The sequence below is a fragment of the Crinia signifera genome, chromosome 3 (genome assembly GCF_055691185.1).
Source record: "Crinia signifera chromosome 3, ASM5569118v1, whole genome shotgun sequence".
In the NCBI taxonomy this organism is placed as follows: Eukaryota; Metazoa; Chordata; class Amphibia; order Anura; family Myobatrachidae; genus Crinia; species Crinia signifera.
The window spans coordinates 115,271,400-115,284,538 of NC_139219.1; the positions used below are offsets into that span (position 1 = coordinate 115,271,400).

At 50.0% G+C, this 13,139-nt stretch overlaps 1 protein-coding gene across 2 annotated transcripts in view; it reads left to right on the plus strand.

Moving 5' to 3' along the window:
• Window positions 1–13,139, plus strand: part of FMN2 (formin 2) — a 454,592-nt gene that overhangs the window by 93,552 nt on the left and 347,901 nt on the right. For both annotated transcript variants that reach the window (XM_083176392.1, XM_083176393.1), the window contains exons 2-3: window positions 107–270; window positions 2,348–2,465. In XM_083176392.1, coding sequence (XP_083032518.1) covers window positions 107–270; window positions 2,348–2,465 — 282 coding nt within the window. The remainder of the gene's footprint in view (window positions 1–106; window positions 271–2,347; window positions 2,466–13,139) is intronic.

The following is a 13,139-nucleotide window of genomic DNA, read 5'->3' on the forward strand; positions in this document are numbered from 1 at the left end:
CGCCTCTATCACCCCTTTGTTGATCTGACCCTGGTTGGTGATATAAGTTCATTATTACTGTGATGTATTTACTGATTTATATGTTTTGCTTATGTATTTAATGCAGGACAGACTTTACTGGAAAAGTTGTTCAGTCAGCAAAGGAATGCACCAGAGGATGCAGAAAAACTCTGCTCTGAAGTCCTTGCTATGGGATTGCTGCTGCCTTTTAGCGACTGCTTTCGGGAAAAATGCAGCAAAAGTGCAGAACAGATTCCATCAACTGTACATGTAAGTTATTAATTTTTTGTATTGTCTTTGTATTAATTTGCAGGTCCACTGATTGGATGACGGGCTAAAATGACGCGAAATGACGTGATTCGTGTAATTTTAGCCCCTCCCAAATTCGTGATCTTATACAGCGGAGAAGGGGGAGCGGAGCTGCCGCGGTTATGCGGGAGACTTGCCCATCTTCCTGTGGGCCGGGAGGGGGACCGGATTTGCAGGACCCTCGTTCTGGGAGGGTAGGCAGGTATGGCACAGGAATGAAGCAGAGGAAATCATGGGGGAGTGACGGGAGGGGGCAGTGTTCCGGAAAATGGGGGCACGTCCCTGTTTCCCGGATGTGGTGAGGCCAAGAACTGCAAACAGCTTAGCATATACGAACCAAGCTGAATTAGGTCTTAAGTTTGTCTGTAAGAGGCAATTTAGGCATTGAATAATGTATTGATGCAATCTGGTTTAGGCTTCATAGTGTTATCAGGTGCTCTCCTTCACTGAGGGCGGGATGTATTAACATACATTGCCGCCCTCGCCACTCCCCCACCGCGATGCTAGCGCATATGTACTATCATATGCAGCTACCATCATGGTGCGGTGACTGAGGTCCCCCGGGATACCTGTGATGTGATGTGATCGGTGTGTCTCTATCACCTCCTGGGCTCTGCGGCAGTACCCGGTGTCTCCTCCTCCCCCTGCAGCTGGAAGGACTTCTCCGGCTGTGACATGCTGCTGGGGGAGGAGGAGCAGCATGGAGAACGGGGAGGGGTAGCAGTCTGCAGCGGACGATGGGCAGCAGGCTTCTATAGGGTATCGATACCCTGCCCTGCGATGACGCGGCGGCTGGGTATTAGTACATTTGAAAATGTGGAAAACGGGGATTTTTATCTTAGTACATCGCGCCCTGAATAAGTTAAAAAAGAAAAAGAAGGTTCAGTTTACTATTTTAGATACATTATTATGTTCTCTATTTGTCAGCGTGTGTTTCTTAGTGTCAGAAAGTGTTTTCAGTGTTTAAGCTCAAATGTACTTTATTTCATTGTATTTAAATGCCAATGTTTCAGGGCACTCAAACACTCAAGGTGCTAAAATAACCAGTGACGTGCGGTGGTGGCTGTGAATGGAGAGGCACTGTCACAGCCATCACCGCACCCCCCCCCCTCCCAGCCCTCGTGAATGGCTGCAGCCGACACCTGCTGCCCCCCTTCCAGCAGCCGGCCAGCAAACTTTCCCCGCCGCCATCTCCGTCCTCCCCGCCAACCCCTCATCCCGCACCTGGCCGCCGATGACACCAGTGCCATTCCCCGCCGCCACCTCTGTCCCCCTTCATAAAGTTGTACTTACCAGGAAGGGGAGAGGGACACATCGTGCGGCAGGGAACCGGGACTCGGGAGCCAGGGCACAGGGGAGCAGGGGAGGGGGGGACAGAAGTGACACTGTCACGCTTAAATGACAGGGGCTGCTGTGATTGGACAGCAGCTGGATCTGCTGTCCAATCACAGCAGCCCCTGTCAATTAGGCACTTCTAGAAGTGCCGCTTTTGGCATTATTTTTAATGGCCTTTTTTTAGCCAACATTTTAGCTTAGCCCCGCCCCCTGCTTCTTCCCCTTGCCATTCTTTGTGGAAGGCACGCTTATCGGTGCCTCCCAAACTAGGTTAAATAATTAAATGTAGTAAAATAATCTAAAGAAAATACTTATGACACAGAATATGTGTCATAGGTATATTCTTTGTATTATTTTGAAACAAAGCCTCCCCTGCCTCCCCTGACTGCACGTCCCTGAAAATAACAGTGCTTAGCTTATATAGCCAAGCACTAGTATTGCTCCCCACGAGTCACAGCCTTGCATTGCTGGTTAAATGACAGACCCTTAAATTACAGCTCCAAGCCTTTGTGGACCTCATTCTGGTTCTTTTACTATGTGCCACAAGTGAACTTATGTCCACCAGTTTATTAGGCCCTCTGTGTCTGTTGTTAAGAACAGAATTATTGATGCATATTTTGTTCAAATACTGTAGCAATACAAATGTACACATTAATGTATGTAAATATTCCTCTGTATTTTAATTTTTTTTTACTCTCATCAGCAAGATCAATTTTCCACATGGGCTGCAATTAATCAACCCACTCATTCCCTAAACTCCTTAGAAGAATGCTTTCCACAAAGAATTCAAACATCATCCATTATATTTGACGAAGAACCTGGTAAGAATTTTGTCCCACTTATTGTTAAACATTATATTATAAAACTATTCTAAATATATCATACAGTATGTGATTCACTGCAACCCATTTTCAAAGCATCAATGATGAGTAACTACACAGCAGAGTGCAGCTCTTTTGAGTAAAAAATAATGATACATACTGTACGGTACTCACAGTTTTTTTTTTATATAAGTATATTTTTTGCTATGCAGTTGTATGCTAAATAGCTGATGGGTGTCCTCCATAATCATTATACAAGCAGTTCTCAGAAATGTCTGTTGAAAATGTATCACTATCAACAACAAGTAGCTAAGACTTTTCTTTAATGTGGTACCGATGTAGCCTGTTAAATTTATGTTAATATGTTACCTCAGGGGCAAACACAGGATTTATAAGGGGGGTTAACGTATGTGTACATCCCGTTGGTCAGGATGCCGGTGTTGAATATACTTACGCCGGCATCCCTACTACCACCTGGAGACCGGTGCCAGATTTCCAATATCAATTATATTAAAATCCTTCCTGCCAGGATGCCAAACGGTCAGTATGCAGGCAGCACGAGCATGTACCCGGGAGAGGGGGGTGTTAGGTTTAGACACTAGTAGAGGGGATGTACCAAAAGGATGATCACTAAAAGGATCATGGGGATGATTGCCAGTAGTTCCTATTCACACCTCTAGATTTCCCAAATTTTTTAAACTTCAACTGAGAATTTACAAACTACAGCAAGCACATGAAACTTTCAAATAATATATTTATAAAAAAATGACACCTTTTATATACATTAGCATCTTCATTAGTTTATATTAACAAGGTCATATAATTAAATAAGGAAACCAGCATCCTAATTTCAAGTCCTGGCACCATTCTTAGTGTGTGTGTATTCCAATGAGCACACAAATCTGTGAATTAGCAGCTCCACCATTGTGTGAGTGACAGCAAACTCACTCTGTGAGAGTGCTGAATCTGCACTTACCCACAGGCTGTGATGGCGTACCATATCTGTATTGCGCAAGGAACACGTCCATTAAGGCGTCAGCCTTAATGATCGGAATTTCATTGCTTTTTGGTGTTTGAGTGGAAGAGTTACAACAGGTTTCAGAAATGCAAGATCATGTGTAAGAAGCCTTAATGCAGGCATGTCCAACGTTGGCCCTCCAAATGTTTTGAAACTACACATCCCAGCATGCTTTGCAATAGTTTTAGCATTCTCTAATAGCAAAACTGTGGCAAAGCATGCTGGGATGTGTAGTTTCACAACATCTGGAGGGCCAACGTTGGACATGCCTGCCTTAATGGGACATGTGAAACCGTAAGGTTTTTTGTCTTTGGAATTTCATAGCTTTTTTCCAATTTATTTTTTTAAATTCAGAAATGTGAAATTTCACTGTAGAAATAAACATTGGATTTTTAAAAATGTTTAAAAATACACACCCTTGGCAATGAGCATTACCACTGGCTACAAGCATTACAAACCAATGGCAATGAGTATGACACCCATCCCAGAGCATGAAAGCCCTGGCAATGAAGACACCCAACTCATGAAACCCCTGGCAATGAGCATGACACCCAGTGTATAGAAGCTATCCTGTAGGGCATAATGTATCACGGGCATTGCAGTGTGGGGCATATGGTGCAGGGGACATTACTGTATGGAGCTTAATATGGTGACAAAATGTTCTTCCTGTGGTGGCAAAGGTCTGTTGGTGCAGGGCCAAAAACTGGGGTATAAGGTAGTCTTCTCCAGTGAGGCCATGCCCATTTTAATGAGACCACGCCCCTTGCCTGGGGCAGAGATCACATTACAACTGATATATAGATGACACGCTGACCCTACCAGGTCATGGATCAGCTTTGGGTGTGAATGTTTGGATAGGGTTAGGCTACATATATGTGTGTGCGTGCGCATATGTATGAATGTATGGATAGGCTATGGGTGTGTGTGTGTGTGTGTCAATGATGCCTACCTATACAGAACATGCTGACCCTACCAGGTCATGGAACTTTACCAGGATGGGGGTTTCTCCAGGGGATGGCGACCAGTCTGCTCCTTCTGTCTGACTTGATGGTTTCCCCTCTAGCAGCGAGTTCCAGGCAGCATCTCCCCTCTTCCCCGGTGTCTCCAGATGCTGAGCAGGAACACAGAGCCAGGCCTCCACCTTCTGGCCTGGCAGTGGTGCGGTCTCCAGAATGGATCACCAGAGTTAAGGGGAGTGTCGATGGGGTGACCAGGGCGGCAGGCTCCCTGCGGAGGGCTGCTGCGCATGAGCCTCCTCCCATGGTCCTCCCTACAAAGGAACATGGGAGGAACTGCACATGACTCGTGCATGCTCAGCAGTACTCAAGTTACCAAGGAAAGCCGCATATGACAATAAGCAAACCAGCTTGTAAGAAATAAAAGAAAACAATTGGAAAGCTGTCACAGCATTAGCAATTATACCTTTGATTAAAGTTGAAAATTAAATGTAATATAGGTCCCCCTTTTTAATAATGGCACAAGACTCAGTTCAATTCAAATAAAAATATTTTATAAACACATAATAAAGTCATATACTGTACAAAAATATACATAAATCACATGTAATTAATGGTAAAACAATGTAACTTAAGGTGCTGGCGTCCCAATTAATTAAAAGTAATGAACGTATGAGCAGCAGACCTCACTTGAAGCTCAGGCAGGATGGTGATGGAGCTGGCGGAAAAGAGCTGGGTCATGGTCAGAGCCCACAGCGGGTCCCCGCCGGCAGAGGAATCTGTACTAGTGCAGGCAGGTGGAGTGCCGGCGGTGCGGGAGTAGAAGGGGGGGCTAGTTGAGGTCTGACAGAGCAGGCAGTAGTAGGGAGGAAGCCACAGTGAGAGACCAAGGCCTAGCTGGTTTGTGCAGAACGGGGAGGGGAGGTCGGCGGGTGAGAAGCCCCAGAGCAGATGAAAGCTACTGCGGGCAGGAGGTTTGAGGTTTGGGGGGAGAAGGCTGCAAGGGCCAGTGAGAGGGGGGCAGTGTACACATGGGGGGGGGGAACAGTATACATGGTGGCACTGAGGGGGGACAGCGTACACATGGGGGCACTGAGGGGATTATAGGCTGTGGGGTGTGTATGGTTAGGGTAATAGGCTGCGAGGGGGGGTATGGTTAGGGTTATAGGCTGCGAGGGGGGGTGTATGGTTAGGGTTATAGGCTGTGGGGTGTGTGTATGGTTAGGGTTATAGGCTGGGGGGTGTATGGTTAGGGTTATAGGCTGCGCGGAGTGTATGGTTAGGTTTATAGGCTGCAGGGTGTGTGTATAGTTAGGGTTCTAGGCTGCGGTGGGTGTGTATGGTTAGGGTTATAGGCTGCGGGGGTGTGTGTATGGGTAGGGTTATAGGCTGCGGGGTGTGTGTGTATGGTTAGGGTTATAGGCTGCAGGGTGTGTGTGTATGGTATGGGTTATAGGCTGCGGGGTGTGTGTATGGGTAGGGTTATAGGCTGTGCGTTGTGTGTATGGTTAGGGTTATAGGGTGCGGGGTGTGTGTATGGTTAGGGATACAGGCTGCAGGGTGTGTGTGTATGGTTAGGGTTATATGCTGCGGTATGTGTGTGTGGTTAGGGTAATAGGCTGCAGGGGTGTATGGTTAGGGTTATAGGCTGCGGGGATGTGTGTATGGGTAGGGTTATAGGCTGCAGGGGGGGTGTGTGTGTGTATAGTTAGGGTTATAGGCTGCGCGGTGTGTATGGTACGGGTTATAGGCTGCGGGGTGTGTGTATGGTTAGGGTTATAGGCTGTGGGGTGTGTATGGTTATGTGTATGGTTAGGGTTATAGGCTGCAGGGTGTGTGGGTGGTTAGGGTTATAGGGCGAGATTCTCTATCACAGAAATGCGGTAAAAACCCTGTTATCGGGGTTTTTACCACATTTCTGTATTCTCTAACCCCCCTTCGCAGTGTCAGCGCTGCGGAGGGAATCGCCAGAAAAAGCTGGCGATCCCCTGCAGAAGCCTATGGGCTTCTTACCGCAGCGCTGTGTGAGGGATCCATCACGGATCCCTCCCAGCATGCCCCGCGGCCGGAGCGTCGATCTGTGCATGCGCAGACGGACTCCCGGGTCATAGACCCGGAAGTCCAGCAACGGCGCCGCTTCGCAAGGGACAGCTCTTACCGCAAGAGATGTCCCTTGCGTTAATGACCGCATATTTTAGAGAATATGCGGTCATTAGAAATGCGAATGCCGGCGATACTGGGCTGCGGATTTTAGAGAATCCCGCCCATAGGCTGCTAGGGTGTGTGTGTGTATGGTTAGGGTTATAGGCTGTGGGGTGTGTGTGTATGGTTAGGGTTATATGCTGTGGTGTGTGTGTGGTTAGGGTAATAGCCTGGGGGGGGTGTGTGTGTATGGTTAGGGTTATAGGCTGTGGGGGTGTGTGTATGGGCAGGGTTATAGGCTGCGGGGTGTGTGTGGTTAGGGTTATAGGCTGCAGGGTGTGTGTATGGTACAGGTTATAGGCTGCGGGGTGTGTGTGTATGGGTAGGGTTATAGGCTGTGGGTTGTGTTTATGGTTAGGGTTATAGGGTGCGGGGTGTGTGTATGGTTAGGGATATAGGCTGCAGGGTGTGTGTGTATGGTTAGGGTTATATGCTGCGGTATGTGTGTGGTTAGGGTAATAGGCTGCAGGGGTGTATGGTTAGGGTTATAGGCTGCGGGGGGGGGTGTATGTATGGGTAGGGTTATAGGCTGCAGGGGGTGTGTGTGTGTATGGTTAGGGTTATAGGCTGCACAGTGTGTATGGTTAGGGTCATAGGCTGCAGGGTGTGTGTGTATGGGTAGGATTATAGACTGCGGGGTGTGTGTATGGTTAGGGTTCTAGGCTGCGGGTGTGTATGGTTATGTGTATGGTTAGGGTTATAGGCTGCAGGGTGTGTGTATGGTTAGGGTTATAGGCTGCTAGGGTGTGTGTGTATGGGTAGGGTTATAGGCTGCGGGATATGTGTGTGTATGGTTAGGGTTATAGGCTGCATGAAGTGTGTGTGTGTATGGTTAGGGTTATATGCTGCAGGGTGTGTGTGTGTGTGTATGGTTAGGGTTATAGGCTGCAGGGCGTGTGTATGGTTAAGGTTATAGGCTGCAGGGTGTGTGTGTATGGTTAGGGTTATAGGATGCAGGGTGTGTATGGTTAGGGTTAAAGGCTGCGGTGAGTGTGCATGGTTAGGGTTATAGGCTGCGGTGTGTGTGTATGGTTAGGGTTATAGGATGCGGTGGGTGTGCATGGTTAGGGTTATAGGCTGCAGGGTGTGCATGGTTATGGTTATAGGCTGGAGGGTGTGTGTGTATGGTACGGGTTATAGGCTGCGGGGTGTGTGTATGGTTAGGGTTATAGGCTGCGGGTTGTGTGTATGGTTAGGGTTATAGGGTGTGGGGTGTGTGTATGGTTAGGGATATAGGCTGCAGGGTGTGTGTTTATGGTTAGGGTTATATGCTGCGGTGTGTGTGTGGTTAGGGTAATAGGCTGCAGGGGTGTATGGTTAGGGTTATAGGCTGAGGGGGTGTGTGTGTGGGTAGGGTTATAGGCTGCAGGGGGATGTGTGTGTATGGTTAGGGTTATAGGCTGCGCGGTGTGTATGGTTAGGGTCATAGGCTGCAGGGTGTGTGTCAGTGGTGTAACTATAGCACCGCAGCCCCCGCGACAGCGCAGGGGGGGGTGCTGTGCATGTGCGGGCGCCGGGGGCTGCAGTGCTATAGTTACACCCCGCCGCCCCGCCGGCATCCCCCACAGTCTTTACCTGTCTTCAGTACGCGGCGCTGGTCCCGGCTCCCTTCTTCTGCTATGAGGACCACCACAAAATGTCCACCCCCATTAGCAGACAGTTCTCTGAAACTGTCTGCTGTACGGGGGCGGACATTTTGTGGTAGTCCTCATAGCAGAAGAAAGGAACCGGGACCAGCGCTGCGTACTGAACGTAGGTAAGACTGCGGGGGATGGCGGGGTTGATGCGGCGGGGTTGGTGCGCGGGGTTGGTGCGGCGTGGTTGATGCGGCTGGGTTGATGCGGGGGGTGAGCGGGCTGGAGCCCGGGCGCCCTCCCTTTAATGGCGGGGGGGCGCCCAAAATGTAGTTACGCCCCTGGTGTGTGTGTATGGTACGGGTTATAGGCTGCGGGGTGTGTGTATGGTTAGGGTTATAGGCTGCGGGGTGTGTATGGTTATGTGTATGGTTAGGGTTATAGGCTGCTAGGGTGTGTGTGTATGGGTAGGGTTATAGGCTGCGGGATATGTGTGTGTATGGTTAGGGTTGTAGGCTGCGGGAAGTGTGTATGTGTATGGTTAGGGTTATAGGCTGCAGGGTGTGTGTGTGTATGGTTAGGGCTATAGGCTACAGGGTGTGTGTATGGTTATGGTTATATGCTGCGGGGTGTGTGTGTATGGATAGGGTTATAGGCTGTAGGGTGTGTGTATGGTTAGGGTTATAGGCTGCAGGGTGTGTGTATGGTTAGGGTTAAAGGCTGCGGTGGGTGTCTATGGTTAGGGTTATAGGCTGTGGGGTGTATAGTTAGGGTTAAAGGCTGCTGTGGGTGTGCATGGTTAGGGTTATAGGCTGCGGTGTGTATGTATGGTTAGGGTTATAGGATGCGGTGGGTGTGCATGGTTAGGGTTATAGGCTGCAGGGTGTGCATGGTTAGGGTTATAGGCTGCAGGGTGTGTGTATGGTTAGTGTTATAGGCTGGGGTGTGTGTGTATAGTTAGGGTTATAGGCTGCGGTGGGTGTGCATGCTTAGGGTTATAGGCTGCTGGGTGTGCATGGTTAGGGGGTACTTATGTAATATCTGGGCTCCCGTTTTTCTTATGAGACCGTGTCCCCTCGCGGGGCTCGCTGTGCTCGCCACGCTTCGGGCACGGTGGCTCGCTGCGCTCGCCACACTATATAAAATCAACTCCATGCGTAGTTGGATAGTAGGGGTATGAAAAAATAGGGTGCATTTAACATGGGAGCCCAGATAATACATAAGTACCGGTTAGGGTTATAGGCTGCTGGGTGTGCATGGTTAGGGTAATAGGCTGCTGGGTGTGCATGGTTAGGGTTATATGCTGCGGGGTGTGTATGGTTAGGGTTATGGGCTGCGGGGTGTGTGTGTGTATGGTTATGGTTATATGCTGTGGGGTGTGTTTGTATGGTTAGGGTTATAGGCTGCAGGGTGTGTGTATGGTTAGTGTTATAGGCTGTGGGGTGTGTGTATGGTTAGGGTTATATGCTGTGGGGTGTGTGTCTGTGTGATTAGTGTTATAGGTTGAAGCAGGATGTATGGTTAGGCTGCGGAGGGGAGTGTATGTTAGGTTTAGGCTGTGGGGATGGGTATGTGTGGGGTTAGGCTGCAGGTGGGAGGAGAATGGTTGGGTTGTGGGGGGGTGTATAGATAGGGTTAGTCTATGGAGGTATGTATAGCTAGAGTTAGGTTGCAGGGGACAGGGGTGTATAGTTAGTGTTAGGCTGGTGGGGAGTGGTATGTATAGTTGTAGTTACGCCATGGGGGAGGGGGTATATAGTTAGAGTTAGGCTGGGGGTATAGTGTTAGCATACCTTCCAACTGTCCCACAGTGTCCCGTGGTGGTGGTGGTGGTGGTGGGGGCAGTTGGGAGATGGCCGGGCGCGCAAGGTGTCCCTCTTAATGGCAGATTTGGGGAGGTATGGTGTTAGGCTTCAGGGTCAGTGGCAAACGCAGGATTTTCAGAAGGGGGTTTCCAGAGGGGCGGAGCAAAGCACGTAGATGGACACTTAGGTGACCCAGTATATGCCGGGTCAGTTAAAGTATTATAGATAGACCAAATGTATATAAATAATAATAATTTAAAATATATATATATATATATATATGTCCATGAATACGGATTAAGTTCAGAAACGCCGTCGGATAATAAAGGCTTGTTTTACTACACTGAAAGAAGACTGACGAGTGCCGCCTCATTTGCACACCTATATATATATATATACATACATATATATAAACATACAAGGGCATCAACAGCAGTGTAGACCCCTGGGCATAGCAATGTATTGGGGCACCTACCGATCCTCCAGCGGTAGGGGTGGGGGAAGCTTTGCCCCGGGTGGTAGGGGGTATTATATCAACAGCTCAGCATGTAGGGCCTGGATCAGTAATTTCCACTAATTACCCCTTTACTGCACAGATGGTGGGAGATGGGGTGGGAGAAGGGGGCATTGGGCTGAATGAAGGGGCCCTGATGCATAACTTCCAGGGTGTATAGTGGAGTGGGCTTATTATTCATAATTTTCTGGTGGGAGGACAGCTTGCTTGACTGCAGATATCTCCAGTTCCCAGAAAAATATTTCTTAGATTGTAATGGAATTAAAAACTAGAGAATCCCACCTACCAAATGGTATTGGGGACTAGGGGATCAGAGTTCAGGAGGCAGAGCAATCTGCCAATGAGTATATAAAACTACATACCAGGTGTGTGGAGCTGGAGCAGTAACCAGCTGCTGGAAGGGTGATAGCTCTGATTTTGGGAAAAGTAGAGACAAGCTACTAGTGTCCATCAAAGGGAGAGAGTCCCAGCTTTTGGAATATACTTTCAGAAAAAGAGGGCCCTTATTCTAATCGGCTCGGTACGGCCCGCGTGCGGCCGTACCGCCGATGTTTTCTCTCTGCACATGCGCAGAGGTCACTCTGCGCATGTGCAGGGGAATTCTCCGTGTTAAAAATTTAGACGCCGCAAAGGGGGCGTATAGGGGCGTGAGGGGCTTCATCCCCTCATTTCCCTATGTGTACGCCCCGCGTTTCATGGGCGTTCCCATGCAAACGCGGGGCGTACGCATGGTAATGAGGGCATGACGCCACTCATGGGGGCGGAAAGCTGACGTCGCCGGATGTCAGCTTTCAGCCCCCATACAAGCTACCACACGGACGATTGTCCGTGTGGTCTCAGCTTGCGGGAGCTGCCGCGGCGTGCGGTCCTGCCTTCGATGGTCGTCGACCATCGAATGCAGGGGGCAGCTCCCAGCATGGTGGAGGCGTACGCCTCCACCATTTTCGTGCGGTTCGCCAGCCGTCCGTGTACGGACGGCCGTGGCGAACCGTATGGTGGGCGGGGATTCGTCTGGTGCGGTCGGAGCCGCATATGCGGCTCGACCGCACCAACCAGAATAAGGGCCTAAGTCAGACAGAACCTGAAATATCCGACTGGGAAGAGCAATTAACCGGCTTGGATGGGGACCACTGCTTTGAAGTCAGATATCTCCGGTTCCCAAAGGCCGATTTTCAAAATTCTTGTACCCCTGGAAAGAGGGGACCCTCAGCTTTCAGCCTAGGGTCCTTAGACTCCTGGGGGGGTTTCTGGGTACTCATAAACCCCCGCTGCGTGCGCTACTGAGGGTGTATGTAGTAGCTACTAACCTTGCCCACTGTGCTTCAAAGGAGGCTGCTTTTGAGGGACACTCTGGATGATTCACCTCTCTGCAACTCTTTATTCATCCTGTCCGGACCTCTGGTTCCAGGTTTCCTGCAGCCTTCCCCCCTCCGCTCTTCAGTGCACTCTCCTTAGCTTCCTAACCTTCTGCTGCTGGCACCGTGCAGTTCTCCACTTCTGCTCCCCTCCAGCAGCCAGGACTGGAACGGCAAAGAGCAGGGTGACATGTGTCCTGTGCAGGAGTAAAGACATTGAAGAAATCATGATGACTTGCGCCGTGCATGCAAATCCTGGGAATACCGCGGCTGGCTTGCAGGGAGGGGGGGGGGGGTGTCCGCGTACCTCCCCCCGCGTACACACAGGAAGGTGGAGGGGCATAGCGCACACACTTGGGGAGGGCAGAGGGTACCCACAAGGGGGCACAGCATACACACGGGGGGGGGGGGATCGAACACACGGGAGGCACAGCAAACACACGGGGGGCACAGCGTACACACTGGGGGGGCACAGTGTACACACGGGGGCACAGCGTACACACAGGGTGGGGGCCACATCGTACATGGGGGGGCACAGCGTACACACGGGGGGCACAGTGTACACAGGGGGGGCACAGCGTACACGGGGCGGCAAAGCATACATGGGGGGCACAGCGTACACGGGAGGCACAGCGTACACAGAGGGCGGCACAGTGTACATGGGAGGGGGGCACAGAGTACACAGGGGGGGCACAGCATACATGGGGGCAGAGCATACACGGGGGAGACAGCGTACATGGAGGGGGGCACAGCGTACACAGGGGGGGCCACAGCGTACACACGGGGGGCAGAGCGCAGCAGATTCCGTTACAGTGTCTTATATAGCGCAGCAGATTCCGTGACAGCGTCTTATATAGCGCAGCAGATTCCGTTACAGCGTCTTATATAGCGCAGCAGATTCCGTTACAGCGTCTTATATAGCGCAGAAGATTCCGCTACAGCGTCTTATATAGCGCAGCAGATTCCGTTATAGCGTCATATATAGCGCAGCAGATTCCGTTACAGCGTCTTATATAGCGCAGCAGATTCCGTTACAGCGCCTTATATAGCGCAGCAGATTCCGTTACGGCGTCTTATGTAGAACAGCAGATTCCGTTACGGCGTCTTATATAGCGCAGCAGATTCCGTTATGGCATCTTACATAGCGCAGCAGATTCCGTTACAGCATATTATATAGCGCAGCATATTCCGTTACAGCGTCTTATATAGTGCAACATATTCTGTTACAGCGTCTTATATAGAACAGCAGA